Source organism: Salminus brasiliensis, chromosome 15, assembly GCF_030463535.1.
Source record: "Salminus brasiliensis chromosome 15, fSalBra1.hap2, whole genome shotgun sequence".
NCBI classification, from domain to species: Eukaryota; Metazoa; Chordata; class Actinopteri; order Characiformes; family Bryconidae; genus Salminus; species Salminus brasiliensis.
In genome coordinates, this window is record NC_132892.1 from 5,600,385 (window position 1) to 5,613,841 (window position 13,457).

The 13,457-nt window shown below is 40.4% G+C and overlaps 2 protein-coding genes across 3 annotated transcripts in view; one reads left to right on the top strand and one right to left on the bottom strand.

Moving 5' to 3' along the window:
* The first annotated feature begins 633 nt into the window (after positions 1–633).
* Positions 634–9,441, top strand: LOC140536261 (protein disulfide-isomerase A2-like). The gene is made up of 6 exons (XM_072657981.1): positions 634–732; positions 4,094–4,273; positions 4,803–4,923; positions 5,020–5,198; positions 8,533–8,727; positions 9,373–9,441. Exons 1-6 carry the CDS (start codon positions 634–636, stop codon positions 9,439–9,441), a joined length of 843 nt encoding a protein of 280 aa, XP_072514082.1.
* A 1,269-nt stretch (positions 9,442–10,710) lies between these two features.
* The window catches only part of LOC140536167 (uncharacterized), a 34,363-nt gene continuing 31,616 nt past the window's right edge, over positions 10,711–13,457 (bottom strand). Inside the window, exon 15 of one of the 2 annotated variants that reach the window (XM_072657846.1) lies at positions 10,711–12,285. In XM_072657846.1, coding sequence (XP_072513947.1) covers positions 11,747–12,285 — 539 coding nt within the window. In that variant the 3' untranslated portion in view covers positions 10,711–11,746. The remainder of the gene's footprint in view (positions 12,286–13,457) is intronic. The other variant, XM_072657847.1, reaches the window with a different exon arrangement.

The window sequence follows — 13,457 nt, forward strand, 5'->3', positions numbered from 1 at the left end:
ACTACCTGCCAGTGAGCTACCACACAACGTGGAATACTGGGGTTCGATTCACCGTCTGGGTGACTATGCTGCGCTACACCAATAAGAGTCCTTGGGCAAGATTCCTAACACTTCATTGGCCCACCTCCGTAATACGAGTAACCCAAATGTAAAACAGAAATGATCCACCCTATTATCAGATCAAAAATAAACATATTGTCTCAACAGTGAAGGTGACAGATGAATTAGTGCTCATACAAGCTTCGACACTGCAATTATTAGGCACCAGCTATAAACATTAAAACGCTAAACTCGTAGTAATATAGAGTTTGCAACATGCAATTCCAAGCGTTTCCTGAGCCTTCCATGACCGGCAGCAAGAAAGACAATACACATTGGAGGCTACCTGACTGTTACGGTTCTTTTTTGGTTGTGAAATGTTCATATGCGAAGTTTAGCGCCTCAGTGAGATCAGTGAAGACTTTCTCAGTGCCCTTGTATGTAACTCGCAGCTTGGCTGGGTAAAGCAAGCCAAGCTCCCGGTCGCTCAGCAGCTGGTGGAAGGTCTCCAAAAATCTGGATGGGCTGATTGTTGAAGTGTAGATTGCTCTTAGACGTGACCCTGCACATAATGTTCTTCAACACATGGTCGTAATGGACCCGAAGAATGAGTTCATCCTCGGGCTGAACATGCAGGGCTCGTTAAGCTCAGTCAAGAAGTGGCGGCACTTCTTTCAGCAACTCCGCTACAAAGTCCCTCATATTTTGACCATGCTCCAGTCGTTCTTGTACATTTGCAGATTTTGCCTCTTTGAGCGACCTTCCAGGTCAAGGCATTTCCCAGAAAGTCTGCTACTTCGGCAGCCAAAGTCTTGACTTGAGTCTGAAGGGTAGGAATAGTGTTGGAATTTGCAGGTGTTGCCTGCTCAATGTGTTCTAAAGCTACGTTCATCTGTTGCTGCACGGTGTTTTGGCAAGTGTGTGTTTGAGTGTGTAAATAAAAAGATCAGAATCAAACCAGGACTACAGAAATGTTTGTACACACACACATACACACACTTAGTCATCATCTGGTCATCAGTGGGGAGGATATTAGGTGATAAATGATCTTTTCCTTTATTATGTCTGTTATACTGCCTGTGTACTATTTTGCCCTCCCTCTGTTATTGAAGCAGTGAGATATTTTGATATTGTTTGTTTGGTTTTGTGTTTCTCTTGCTTTATTGCTTTACTGTCTACGCCCTGCCTCTGCCTAAATCATGAATTACACACAAAAACTAACCTAGTTTTTCCTGTGTAAAAGAGGAAGGTGAAAAAGAACTAGAAAAGACTTTTTAAAAAAAAAAATAACATTTTGAAACATTTTGTTTGATTATTGACGCTTTGCATAATGCTTGGCCGGGTCCAGAGCCCTGAGTACTTTGGCTGATGCAAACTTTCGACTTCCACTGTTGTGCACCATTCATTGAATAAACACAATGTTCAACCTATGACTCTTTTGAAACAAAGAAACATTTTTTTTACCCTGAACAATAAAGCATATTACACTATTTGAAAAATGCATTGAAATTACGCGTATTGGTAATGCAATGAATATGCAACATTTATTACTCTTTGATAATACATTTTGTATTTTACAACATTTATTGTTTATATGGTTTGAAAATGCATTTTGATTATTTTTTAAATAACGTTTATTGGTTATGCGTTGGATTGGTTAAGTATAGACCATACAGTAAATGAAAAAAGCTTTTAGGCTTTCCTTGTTTAAATAAGGTGTAATTGGATATGCTGTGACTATGAGGTTTATTTGTGAGGTTGTGTGAGGTTGTGTTGTGAATGAATAAAATGTAAGTACTTTCTTTTAATATAGTTATGCACAAAAAACAACAGGTTTCGGTAGTTTTGAATCGTTTATTGACATTCACAACAGGATACACACTTTTGAACACAATTTAGAATGTGACAGTAATAATTTATCGTTTGCAAGCTTTTCACAAATCGCAATTGTTTTTTTCTGCAAAACCAAGTTCGTTTAGATGACAGCGTAAAAAATATACAATGCGTCTGGCGGGAAACCATAGGAATCTTGTTATTTCCCTCTGGTAAAATGAAAACGGCAAGACAGTGTTGGCCGGGTTGGGTGCGTGTTGAAGATGAAACCCGAGGGACGGGGATGTTTTACTTGCAGGGGTAACAGATAGGGGTAACAGGGGTAACAGATAGCTGGCTAAAAAGTCCTCTGAAGCCACTGATGCAGCGCATCAATTTGAGGGGCTGAGGCGAGTCCATTCTTTTGTTAAATTTAGTCCTTTGTACCTCACGCTTTCGATTGATTTGTCATACACGGCAAAAACTACTGTGTTAATGGTGTTGGGCAAGGGGCTTCGGAACCGAACATCCAGTCTGACGTTACCGGACTGGACCAGCGACAGCGACTACTGGATCAGTACCCTCCACCAGACTGAAATATTCTCTCATATATCGTTAAAGATTAAAAACGGGTCGGAACGGCGTCACATGGTTTGACACACCGTCCACCGATAAGAAAAGATCTACATAGTTATGGTGAAACTTAAACGGTTTGCGCGAGTAAGATGCGCTAAAGACTTAGTTATGAACAAATCCCAAAGATATACATGTAGAGACTTTACTTGAGGGGACGTTAACTATTTTTGTAGTTAAAAGCCGGAGGACATCAAAACAAATTCGTTTTATTAAGCGTTTTATTTAACTCTCACTTCCACGGAGTTTAAAATAAGTTTTCCGTCAGTTTATCGTTTACAGTGTGAGCTTTGAAATGCAGGCTGTTGTTTTTATAGGGGTTAGAGATGTGTCGTCCAGAAACGACGTCCTTGCGATGTTCTAAACCGCCGTCTTCAGGTGTGGTCTGACCAAACAGAAACCCCGTTAGTCCTGACTCCGCTTGAGTAACATAATATTCTAAACGTTTTGACTATTCTTTGTTATGTTCAGTTCCACGGGTCTAGTAAGTGTCTCTAACGTAAAACCGAACCGTAGTTTTTTTCTTAAATACTTAAAGGACTCAAGTCCTTCCCGAAACAAAACCAAATTTCCACTTCCTAATTTTGAGCTTCTACTACGGATTTTCTAATTCGTATAACAGGTATAACAGCTTCGCTGCTGGCACTGTTCGGTAGCGTGATGTATAATCACTTTTCTCGTCGTAGTTTTTTAATGATTAGGGTGGGGGAGAAAGGCCGTATACCATCTTTTCATCGATCCACGAAACACATTTCTGATCCCAGCCTTTCCACCTGACTTTTATTTGAATGCCGGATTTATTTCATTTTCCCTATATTTTTTAATCCGATAAGTCCTGTTTACCAGTACTAAGATGTTCTGCATTTTTTCTTCATTAAAATAACCTTTTATCAATTCCCCATCCACGTCCCTAAGTTTATACACGGGTGGGCTCGTTTTAATACTTTTTATACCACGAGCCTTTGTTCACTTTATATCTGGGTAGCTGGACCATTTCCTACCGCTGAATGCTGAATGCATCTCACTCAGAAGGCATTTTTTTACTCCATTTTTTACTTGGGTGGTAATACCCAAACCAACCACATATGGTACCACAGCAAACAAACACTCACCAACATGCTAGCGACCACCCAAGACACCACTGCAACCACTAAGCAGCTTAATAACACATAACTACTAAGCAACCACTTAACAACACCATTTTAACATTGTAGCATTCACATGGGATACCATAGACACTGCCTAGGAGACATCTATTAACACCCTAGCAACTACTAAGCAATTCCGTAGCAACAACCAAGCAACTAAGCATTTAAACATGTTTTTTTTTTGTTTGTTTGTTTGTTTTTAGCAGTTTAGAATGCCTTCTAGTATGTTTTTCGTATGTTGGTCAAGCTACCAAAAGTTTTTTTTAGAAGTTTTTTATTATAAAAATATAATATCAGTATCAGAAACACTAGATAATCAGGATTTCAGTATCAGTATTGGTGCCAGAAAAGAAAAGGATTACCATCCTTGTAAGATATTGTGCTTTATGGAGGTCTGGAACGACAGTCTTGTTTCTCATATTGATTGGTTGTTTTTGTGAACATGGGTGCTGTTCATTAAGATAGACATCAACAAAGAGGTTTCCCATGTGACAAAGTATTTTGGTATCTCTGCGAGTGACACTCCAGTTCTCCGACTTATCAACACTGACACGGTGAAGAATAACGCCATGGAGGAAAAAAACATCAACAAGGACACGCTGAGGACTTTCTGCCAGGGTGTGCTGGATGGCAAAATAAAGGTTATCAGAAGGGCTGATCAATATATTGTTTGTAATCATTCATGTGATATTTAGCATTTGCAGTACTGATACTACAGAAGGCTGAGCACAGTAATAAGTTTCTATTATTGTGTGCTTTGGTCACTGACCAACCTCAGATGTTCCAGATGAGATTCTCGGGGTGGTTTGATAAAAAGACAAATACACTGCAAAACAGTGAATAAGCAGCAAAGAATCACATTAAGTTAACTTATGTCTGTTCCAGGAAAGCTAAAGTAGGGCTGTGTCCCAATAATTTACTACTTTACTCATTTTTACCTGATCTCATGTGGATCCACTTATTAGTCAGCTCTTAGTGATGCCTTGGGCAACAGATCAGGCAAGGAAGGCAGAAAGGAATTTCTTAGGGGGTTATCATATTTCCATGTCTGTGTGTTTCTCATACTGTATTGTTTTTATTACTGTAAGCAAATTTAGTACTAATCTGACAACCAGTAAGTTCATGAATGAGTCTTAATTTGGTTCTTGATCCTCAACTGTCTTTACACAGCCTCATATGATGAGCCAAGAGATTACTGAAGACTGGGATAAGAATCCCGTCAAAGTCCTGGTGGGAAAGAACTTCGAACAAGTCGCCTTTGACGAGACCAAGAACGTCTTTGTGGAATTCTGTAAGCAGAATATTCTGATCATTTCAGTCAAAACTAAAACTACATAGGTGGGTCACTGATCTTTGCTATTATCCCTATTATTTTGACATTTTCCAGATGCTCCTTGGTGTGGTCACTGTGAAGAGCTGGCTCCTGTGTGGGAGAAGCTGGCAGAGAAATATAAGGACCATGAAGACATCATTGCCAACGTGGATTCCACAGCAAATGAAGTGGAGGGGGTGACAGTGCAAGGATTCCCCACCCTGAAGTTCTTTCCAGCAGGGACTGAAAGAAAGGTCAGCCATTTTTTTTTTCTTATCTGACCTCATCAATGCTTTTCATCATACTTTAGTATACTGCTTTTGGGGGATCATGGCATCCTGCATGGGTAATATATGACATGGGATGTTCTATAATGGGTACAAATAGATAAGTAATTATCTCGAGTTAATTCATTTGGGAAACAAATTCCAATGTTTTTCTGGGATTTTTTTTCAGCTTTGCCCAGGTAATTTTCCAGGCAGGAGTTTTGGGGATAATTGTCCCAAGTTATACAACCCCTGGTAAAACACATGAAATCACCACACTTAACACATATTCAGATCTTTTTTACTTCCTGACAAAAAAGAAAATCTCAGATATTATAAAACAAGTTTCATTTGTTTCATTCTGGCTTACTTTTAAAAAATGTTACTAAAATATTGTTTGCATTTTGTTTTTCAAAAAGAAGTAGAAGATAAAATTGAATCAATGGAAAGGACTATAAAACTGCTTCAGAAAGGAAATACTACTTCTAATACTAAAATAAAAAAAAGGCACAACAAAACGAAAGGAAATCAGATGTGTGAACACAGACGTCTCTGTCTGTGACAGGACTGTAGGAAATTAGCTGAATGAGATAGGATTAACATATAGGAAACCACTAACCCCTAAACAGTATAAAACAAGGTTACACTGGGCTAAAGAGAAGCAGACTGTTGATGACTGGATGAGAGCAATCTTTAGTGATGAATCGTGACTTTGCATTGGCCATAGAGGTGATTTCAGGTGAAGAAGCAGGGATATGACAGTTATTACCGCAACAGTCAATGCACAGGTGTTCATATGGAGTAAATGGAGTACTGGTGCCATCTGCAGGACAGCGCTTACATTCTCCCCGTGTATCTACAGAGAATTTTCTACAATTTATTTTTTAAGATAATAAGCTAATTATTCAGAGACATATACTAAAACTATACTAAACCCTAGTGTATTTCCCACATGTTCTTTCAATTACCCCATACATCTATCATCATTATCCACAAATTAATATTATATAAAATTAATTTAAACTTAGCTTCCAGCACCTGCTGTTTATGAACAATTCAGGAGTACATAGAGTGAGTGTGAATCCTGCAGCTGTGTCATGCTGGCTAGGCGAGACAAGGGAACACTCGCAGGGACAGAGCAATGCAAGGAAACAGTCTTTAATGACCAAACAAACACAAACACCAAAAACGAGGCAGCAAAGTACAGGGTCCAATAAACAGAAACAGAAAACAAACAGGTGACAACTGAAATGGGGCTTAACCTGGAAGACCACCTGAGGCTGGAAAGTAGTCCGGGAGCAAAGCGAGAGGGGACAAATCAAACGGGGGGAGGAAGGCTGGAACTCAAAGGAACCAAAGAAACCAGCACACAAAAGCCTCCCCCCAAAACCGCGCTCGTCAGGCGCTGATGAACTTACTCGACTAGGGAGCAAGAGAACCGGACACTAAACCTCCCTGGCGACCAACCGGTGACCCAGACAGTGAACTGCTGAACCTGAAACCGCTCCGATAGAGCATAAACTACTGAACTCGTAGACCTCCCTAGAAGTCTCCTGAACGTGAAGCCAACCTCACAGCTTGGCATCGCAAGAGTAATTCTCTGCGCCGAGGGATCTGCGTTTGCTCCCTTTGTACTCCAGCACTCAGGTGAAACCAATCAGAGATAAACAGAAAACATGGCATCTTACTGCGACCACTGTCAACATAAAAGTCCTTGGTAGTAGAACGACGGGTGGTGAAACAGAAAGTACCTGAACATAGAAATCAACCCAACATCCACTTAAAAGACCCGAGGAGCCTGTGGACCGCGGCGCCGCTGGGCTGACAAGCTGTAACAGACAGAGGGGTTAGTTGTTAGTTTCTTAAAACTGTAAACGGTAACAAACACTAGTAATTCAGTAAAAGTGCTCCATATTAGCTTTAGAACCTGGATTTGTACGAATATCTGCAGCTAAATCAATATGATCAGTCAAAAGAGGATGTGTGCAAAATTCCACATTTATTTTTCACATCAAAGTGGAACAGCAATTATCAGCATTAATCACTTAATTAAGTTTATTTAAAATGATATATATGGGCTCACGCTGTTTACTTTGGGACGCTTAGTTCTAACACTGTGTTGAAAGTACCTCAAGCATGTGTGCTTGTTTTGAGTAGTTTACATGCTTCCGAATTATACACACGACTCAGTACGCAAACACACTTCACTTCAGGGTTCATCCTGAAAAATATCTGTCCTATCTTTTTACATTCTCACAGTGAGGTCTTCTGTGAATTTTGGCTATATTTAGACATTTTCTCAAGATTCACACCATAGTAAGTAACTTTAAGCACAGATCCATTAGAACATCTTCTAAATAATTTGTATTTTTATCAAACAATTGTATCATTGTTCATTTGCTCTTCTACTTTCCTGGGGGGCTTTTTTTATTAATAATTTTACTCTGATACAGTAAATGTTACAATGAGCCCCTCCCACTGTTACAGTAAACCCAGTTCACTACTACTGAACTACTACAGTCTCTGTAGACTGCATCAATCCCACTGTGGATATACAGTATCAGTCAAAAGTTTGTACACACTTTATTTTTTATTTATTTTTTTCCTACTTTGTAAATGAATACTGAAGTCAACCTGACTATGAAGGAACACATAAGGAATTGTGTAGTAGTAAAATATAATAAAATACTATACTAAAATACATTTAGGTGGGATATTATTTGGGGGTGCTGTTAACTTGCGGTTTCTGAGGCTGGTAACTCTTATGAACATATCCGGTGCAACAGAGGTAGCTCTTGGTCTTCCTTTCCTGGGCTGGTCCTGATGAGATTCAGTTTTACCATAAGTTTTAGAAAGTTTTCGGATTGACTGACCTTCCTTACTTAAAGTAATATTGTACTGTCATTTGTCTTTACTTCGCTGAGTAGTTTATTATTAATTACTCAAATAGAGTTATTCACTGTATACCAACTCTACCCTATTCACAGCACAATTGATGGTCTCAAACACATTAAAATGGCCAGAAATTCAAATGATTAACTCTTGATCAGACACAGCTGTTAACTGAAAGCCATTCCAGGTGACTACCTCATAAAGCTGACTGAGAAAATGCAAGTGCAAAGCTGAGCAAGAGGTGCCTTCTTTGAAGAATCTAAAATATAGTTTGGGTGACTTTAGTATTAATCTACAATGCATAACATTTTTACATAATGGAAACACAAGGTGTATCCAGACATTTGACTGGTGCTGTATAAAATATATTGTTTGAATGTTTTTGATGAAATAAACTCTAATAAATGTATTTTCAACACTCTGATATCAGGTGGTGGATTACAATGGAAATAGAGATTTGGAAACTTTCTCCAAATTTCTGGATAACGGTGGGGTGTTGCCTGAAGGGGAGAAGGAGAAAGATGACGATGATGATGATGACGATGACGATGATGATGATGATGACGAAGATAAGGATAAAGATGAAGATGAGGACAAGGATCAAAAAGACAGTGAAGAAGATGAGGTCTGTAATAGAATATAAAAGTCATACATTCCATGATGCTGACAAGTCTGCCTCTATCTCTGACGTTAAAATGTCCAAACTAAGATGTAATGCTAAAAACAGCATTTTTTTTAATCTCCTTTTAATAATCTCCTGATTGTTCATTTATAGTCTCAAATTAGATCTTTAATAAAATAACAATAATAGCAGCCATAACTGAGCAAATAAGACAAGTTAAACTGTTAATAAATCATTGGAATACCCATGCTAGCATAATTTTAAAACCTCCAGGAGTTGATCCTTGGAGTAGGAAAAGAACTTCTTACAGTTTAAATCTGAAATCTGAATATGCAAAATACAAATTATAATGCACATGAATAGCTTTCTGGAACTACACTGAAATCCACTACACTAAACCCCATAAAACATCACTTTAATGCTGACTGAGGCTCATTACCCACTTCTGGTAGCCTTACTCTTCAGGCCTTCTTGGAAATATGTTTTTGAACTGGTTAAATTTGTGTGCTTGTTCACACTGGACGTAGTAAAATAGATCAGTGTGTAAAATCAGTGCTTTCTTTTGTATGAAAGATCGTCTTATACAGGCGTACTCTGTTCTGTTAATTTTCCTCTTGATCACATGTTCTTTCTATTTTTTCTCTTCAGGACTCAAACGAATCGGCGGAAGATTCAGAGAAACCCAGCAATGAATCCAGCAGCAAAGATGAGCTATAAAAAACAAACCAGCTCAGGAAGCAGTTGGATAAATGAAGAATGACTGACACTGAACTGAATATTTGAACACAGGTCCACACAGTGTGAATCGATTGACTCGGCACTGAACCATTTAAATGTCAGTCTATAGGGCAGAGCCATATAATTGACCATGGTCAGAATTGTCTTTATGTTTAAAACAAACATCTCCCAGTTCTTTCTACAGACCTCAATTCAAGTGAAGTCAAAACATCTACCAGGTCTGTCCTGAGGTGTGAAGAAAGACCTGAGATGTTATGATGTAAAGCAGGACAGACAGGGGAGTATTATGGTATATCCATACATTGGTCTCATTATCGTCTTAATATCTTTGAAGAGTTTATATAAAGCATTTCTAAACCCTGTTCAAACAGTTTTAACTGAATAAACTCTGGTTAATAATTCTGGTGATGACTTTTCACTTTTTGATAGCACACATACGTTACAAGTTACATCATTTCTTCATCCAGTGTTTTCATAAAAATAAATTACTGAACCTAGTGGTAAAAAAATTACTCAATTCCTGTTACACACAGAAGAATAAGTACTACCCAACTGTGAAGCAAGAGGGTGGTAGCATTATGTTGCGGGGATGTTATTTTTCTTACGTGGAGTCACCGCCAGTCTATGGGTGTGTGTAATATTCTTTGGTGCCATCATGTCAGTTAATCCATTTTAGTTTCATTGGTTCACAGCAAAGAAAGGCTTCTTCTGCATTACTCTCCCATACAGCCTCTCCTTCTGCAAAGTGAGCTGAATAGCTGATCGATGCACAGTGACATCATCTGCAGCAAGATGATGCTGTAGGTCTTTGGAGCAGGTCTGTGGGTTGACTATGACTGTTCTCATCATCCTTCACCTCTGCCTATCTGAGATTTTTCTTGGCCTGCCACTTCGGGCCTTAACTAGAACTGTGCCTGTGGTCTTCCATTTCCTCACTATGTTCCTCCCAGTGGAAACTGACCGCTGAAATCTCTGAGAGAGCTTTTTATATCCTTCCCCTAAACCATGATGTTGAACAGTCTTTGATTTCAGGTCATTTGTGAGTTGTTTTGAGGCTCCCATGTTGCCACTCACTTCTCCAATATCACTGTGTTCATCTGCTATGATGAATTTAACTGAAATTGCTGATCCGATCAGCCAATGATTTATAAAGGAAAATCATCAACATTATCAGGGGTGACCAACAACACGTACTCCTGACATATTGAAATATGAGAGATTAATGCTAATGTACTTGAACTTGTCTGTGCTTTAATATGTCAGCAGTGATTCAGCTTCTATAAACATTTACAGAATGTAGAACTCACACATATTTAACTCTATATAAAACATCTCATATAAAACCCCCAATCTCCAAAACACCAACTTCACACCTTCTCACCTTTCAGTGGAAAAGATTTTATTACCAATCAGAATCAATAAAATCACAAACATAATCAATAATCAATAAAATCACAAACATAATCAATAATCAATAAATTCACAAACATAATCAATAATCAATAAACTCACAAACATAATCAATAATCAATACATGTACAATCCCAATCAACAAATTTAAAATCATAATCAATACATTTACAATCCTAATCAATACTATTTATTGATAGATAATCAGAGCAGATCAGTGATCAGAATACTGATAAGAATAATCTCTAATATTGATCTGAATATTTTTAAGAGCTTCATTTAATAAAGTTTCTGCTAAATTTAAATTCTTACACACTCTCTCCCGCTCACACACACACACACACACACACACACTCTCTCCCGCTCTTTCACACACAGACAGACACACACACACACACACACACTCCCGCTCTCTCTCGCGCTCACTCACACACACGGCTCTCGCTCTCTCTCGCGCTCGCACACACACACACACACGGCTCTCGCTCTCTCGCGCTCGCACACACACACACGGCTCTCGCTCTCTCTCCCGCTCGCACACACACACACACACACTCTCCCGCTCTCTCTCGCGCTCGCACTCACACACACGGCTCTCGCTCTCTCATGCGCGCGCACACACACACACACACGGCTCTCGCGCTCGCACACACACACACACTCTCCAGCTCTCTCTCGCGCTCGCACACACACACACGGCTCTCGCTTTCTCTCGCGCTCGCACACACTCTCTCCCGCTCTCTCACGCGCACACACACGCGGCTCTCGCGCTCGCACACACACACACGGCCCTTTCTCTCTCTCGCGCTCACTCACACACACACACGGCCCTTTCTCTCTCTCGCGCTCACTCACACACACACACACACACAGGTTATTCTATCTTACAGAGACGCACTGAAGAGCGATAATCCACATAAAACCCAGCATAGAGGGGTTGAGTGAATGTGGTGTAGACAGTGTGTAAGTGTGTGAGTGTGTGTGTGTCAGAGGAGACGCTGTAGAAGGACAGAGTGCCGGCTGGACAGTCCACATACACTCCTACTCTCTTACAGCTGGAGGGAGGAGGAGGGAGATCAGTTCTGTTATTATTGTGAAGAACAGAGTATCTGTAATCAGAGCAGAACAGAACCCAGGAGTTTTTATTCTGTCCAAACCGACAGTCTGAACTGACTCCTTTCCTGCTGATACTTTTATAAGTCAGAGCTACTTCAGCTCCTCCTCCGCTCCTCTCAGCCTCCCAGTAACAGCGTCCAGTCACACTCTCTCTACTCATCACCTGCTCCCACCAATCAAACCTCTCTGGATGATCAGGATACGACTGCTGCTCTCCACACTCCACCTTCCTGTTCCCCTCACTCAGAGAGAGATCTGTGTGAGCTGTGTTTGGGTCCAGTGTGAGATCACAGGCATCTAAACACAGAGGAGAAACACATCACTAAGAGTGTGTGTGTGTGTGTGTGTGTGTGTGTGTGTGTGTGTGTGTGTGTGTGAGTGAGTGAGCGAGCGAGAGACAGACCGCGCGCTTGCGCTTGCGCGCGCGTGCGTGTGTGTGGCAGTCTCTCTCTTTCTCTGCCACACACACACAAACACACACACACACACACACTCTCACTCTCACTCTCTCTCTCTCTCTCTCAGACTGTGTGTGAAAGAGAGAGAGAGAGACAGAGGGACAGTGTGTGTGTTTGTATGTGAGTATGTGACACAGAGAGAGAGAGAGAGGGACAGTTTAAGTGTGAGAGAGAGAGAGAGAGAGAGACGTGAGAGACGGTGTGAGTGTGTGACAGAGAGAGTAAAGAAAAAGAGACAGAGTGTGTGTGTGTGTGTGTGTGTGTGTGTGTGTGTGAAATGTCTACACTTTTTTATTTGTAAAGGAGAGAGCTCACAGGAAAGAAAGGGGTTATATTTAGAATAGTGAGTGAAGGTCATTTCAGTTCAACTAAAATCATCAGGATTTAATCAGACAGAAAAACAACAGAACAATAAGAAGCAGAAGCAGAGCAGCTGGCAGAGCAGCTGGCAGAGCAGCTGGCAGAGCAGCCGTCAGCACTGGAAGCAGATTCACCAGAATCAGGATCAGGATCAACTACAGAAAGAATCCAAAGGAAAGAGGAAAAGAGAAAAACTGAACAGGGAGCTGTAAACCTGCTAAACCCACCACAACAAAGAACACCAGAGGAACAGAGAAGAACACAGAGACAAACCAAACCCACTAAAACAGGAGCAGAGACCAGATACCACTACACCTCCGCCTCACACTGGGGTAAGAAAACAGCTTCCACAGAGCGACAGATTCACAGACTGGAGATTCTCATCCTAAATGAACGTCTACATTCAAATATAGCTACAAAAGAGGAGAACGTGCTCAGATATCACTAACCTGGCTAAGTTTGCTAAAGCAGCTAATCTGACACTTACTGTCAGCCTCCTCTGATTGGCCAGCTGCACCACCTACATTAAAAAAAAAAACCTGCTACAGCCAATGAGAATGGCCTCAGCAGCAGCAGCAGCTCCGCCTTCCCGCACTTTTGACTCCCCCACAGAAGTTGGATCAGAGAGCAGCAGAGAGCAGCATAAACAGA

What these genes read in the sequence shown, in the direction of transcription:
- LOC140536261 (XM_072657981.1), top strand. Translation starts at nt 634, where the DNA reads ATGGACCCGAAGAATGAGTTCATCCTCGGGCTGAACATGCAGGGCTCG. An exon ending in TGCTGGATGGCAAAATAAAG is followed by an intron (nt 4,274 to 4,802) that starts GTTATCAGAAGG and finishes GTCTTTACACAG; the next exon opens with CCTCATATGATGAGCCAAGA. An exon ending in AAGACAGTGAAGAAGATGAG is followed by an intron (nt 8,728 to 9,372) that starts GTCTGTAATAGA and finishes TTTTCTCTTCAG; the next exon opens with GACTCAAACGAATCGGCGGA.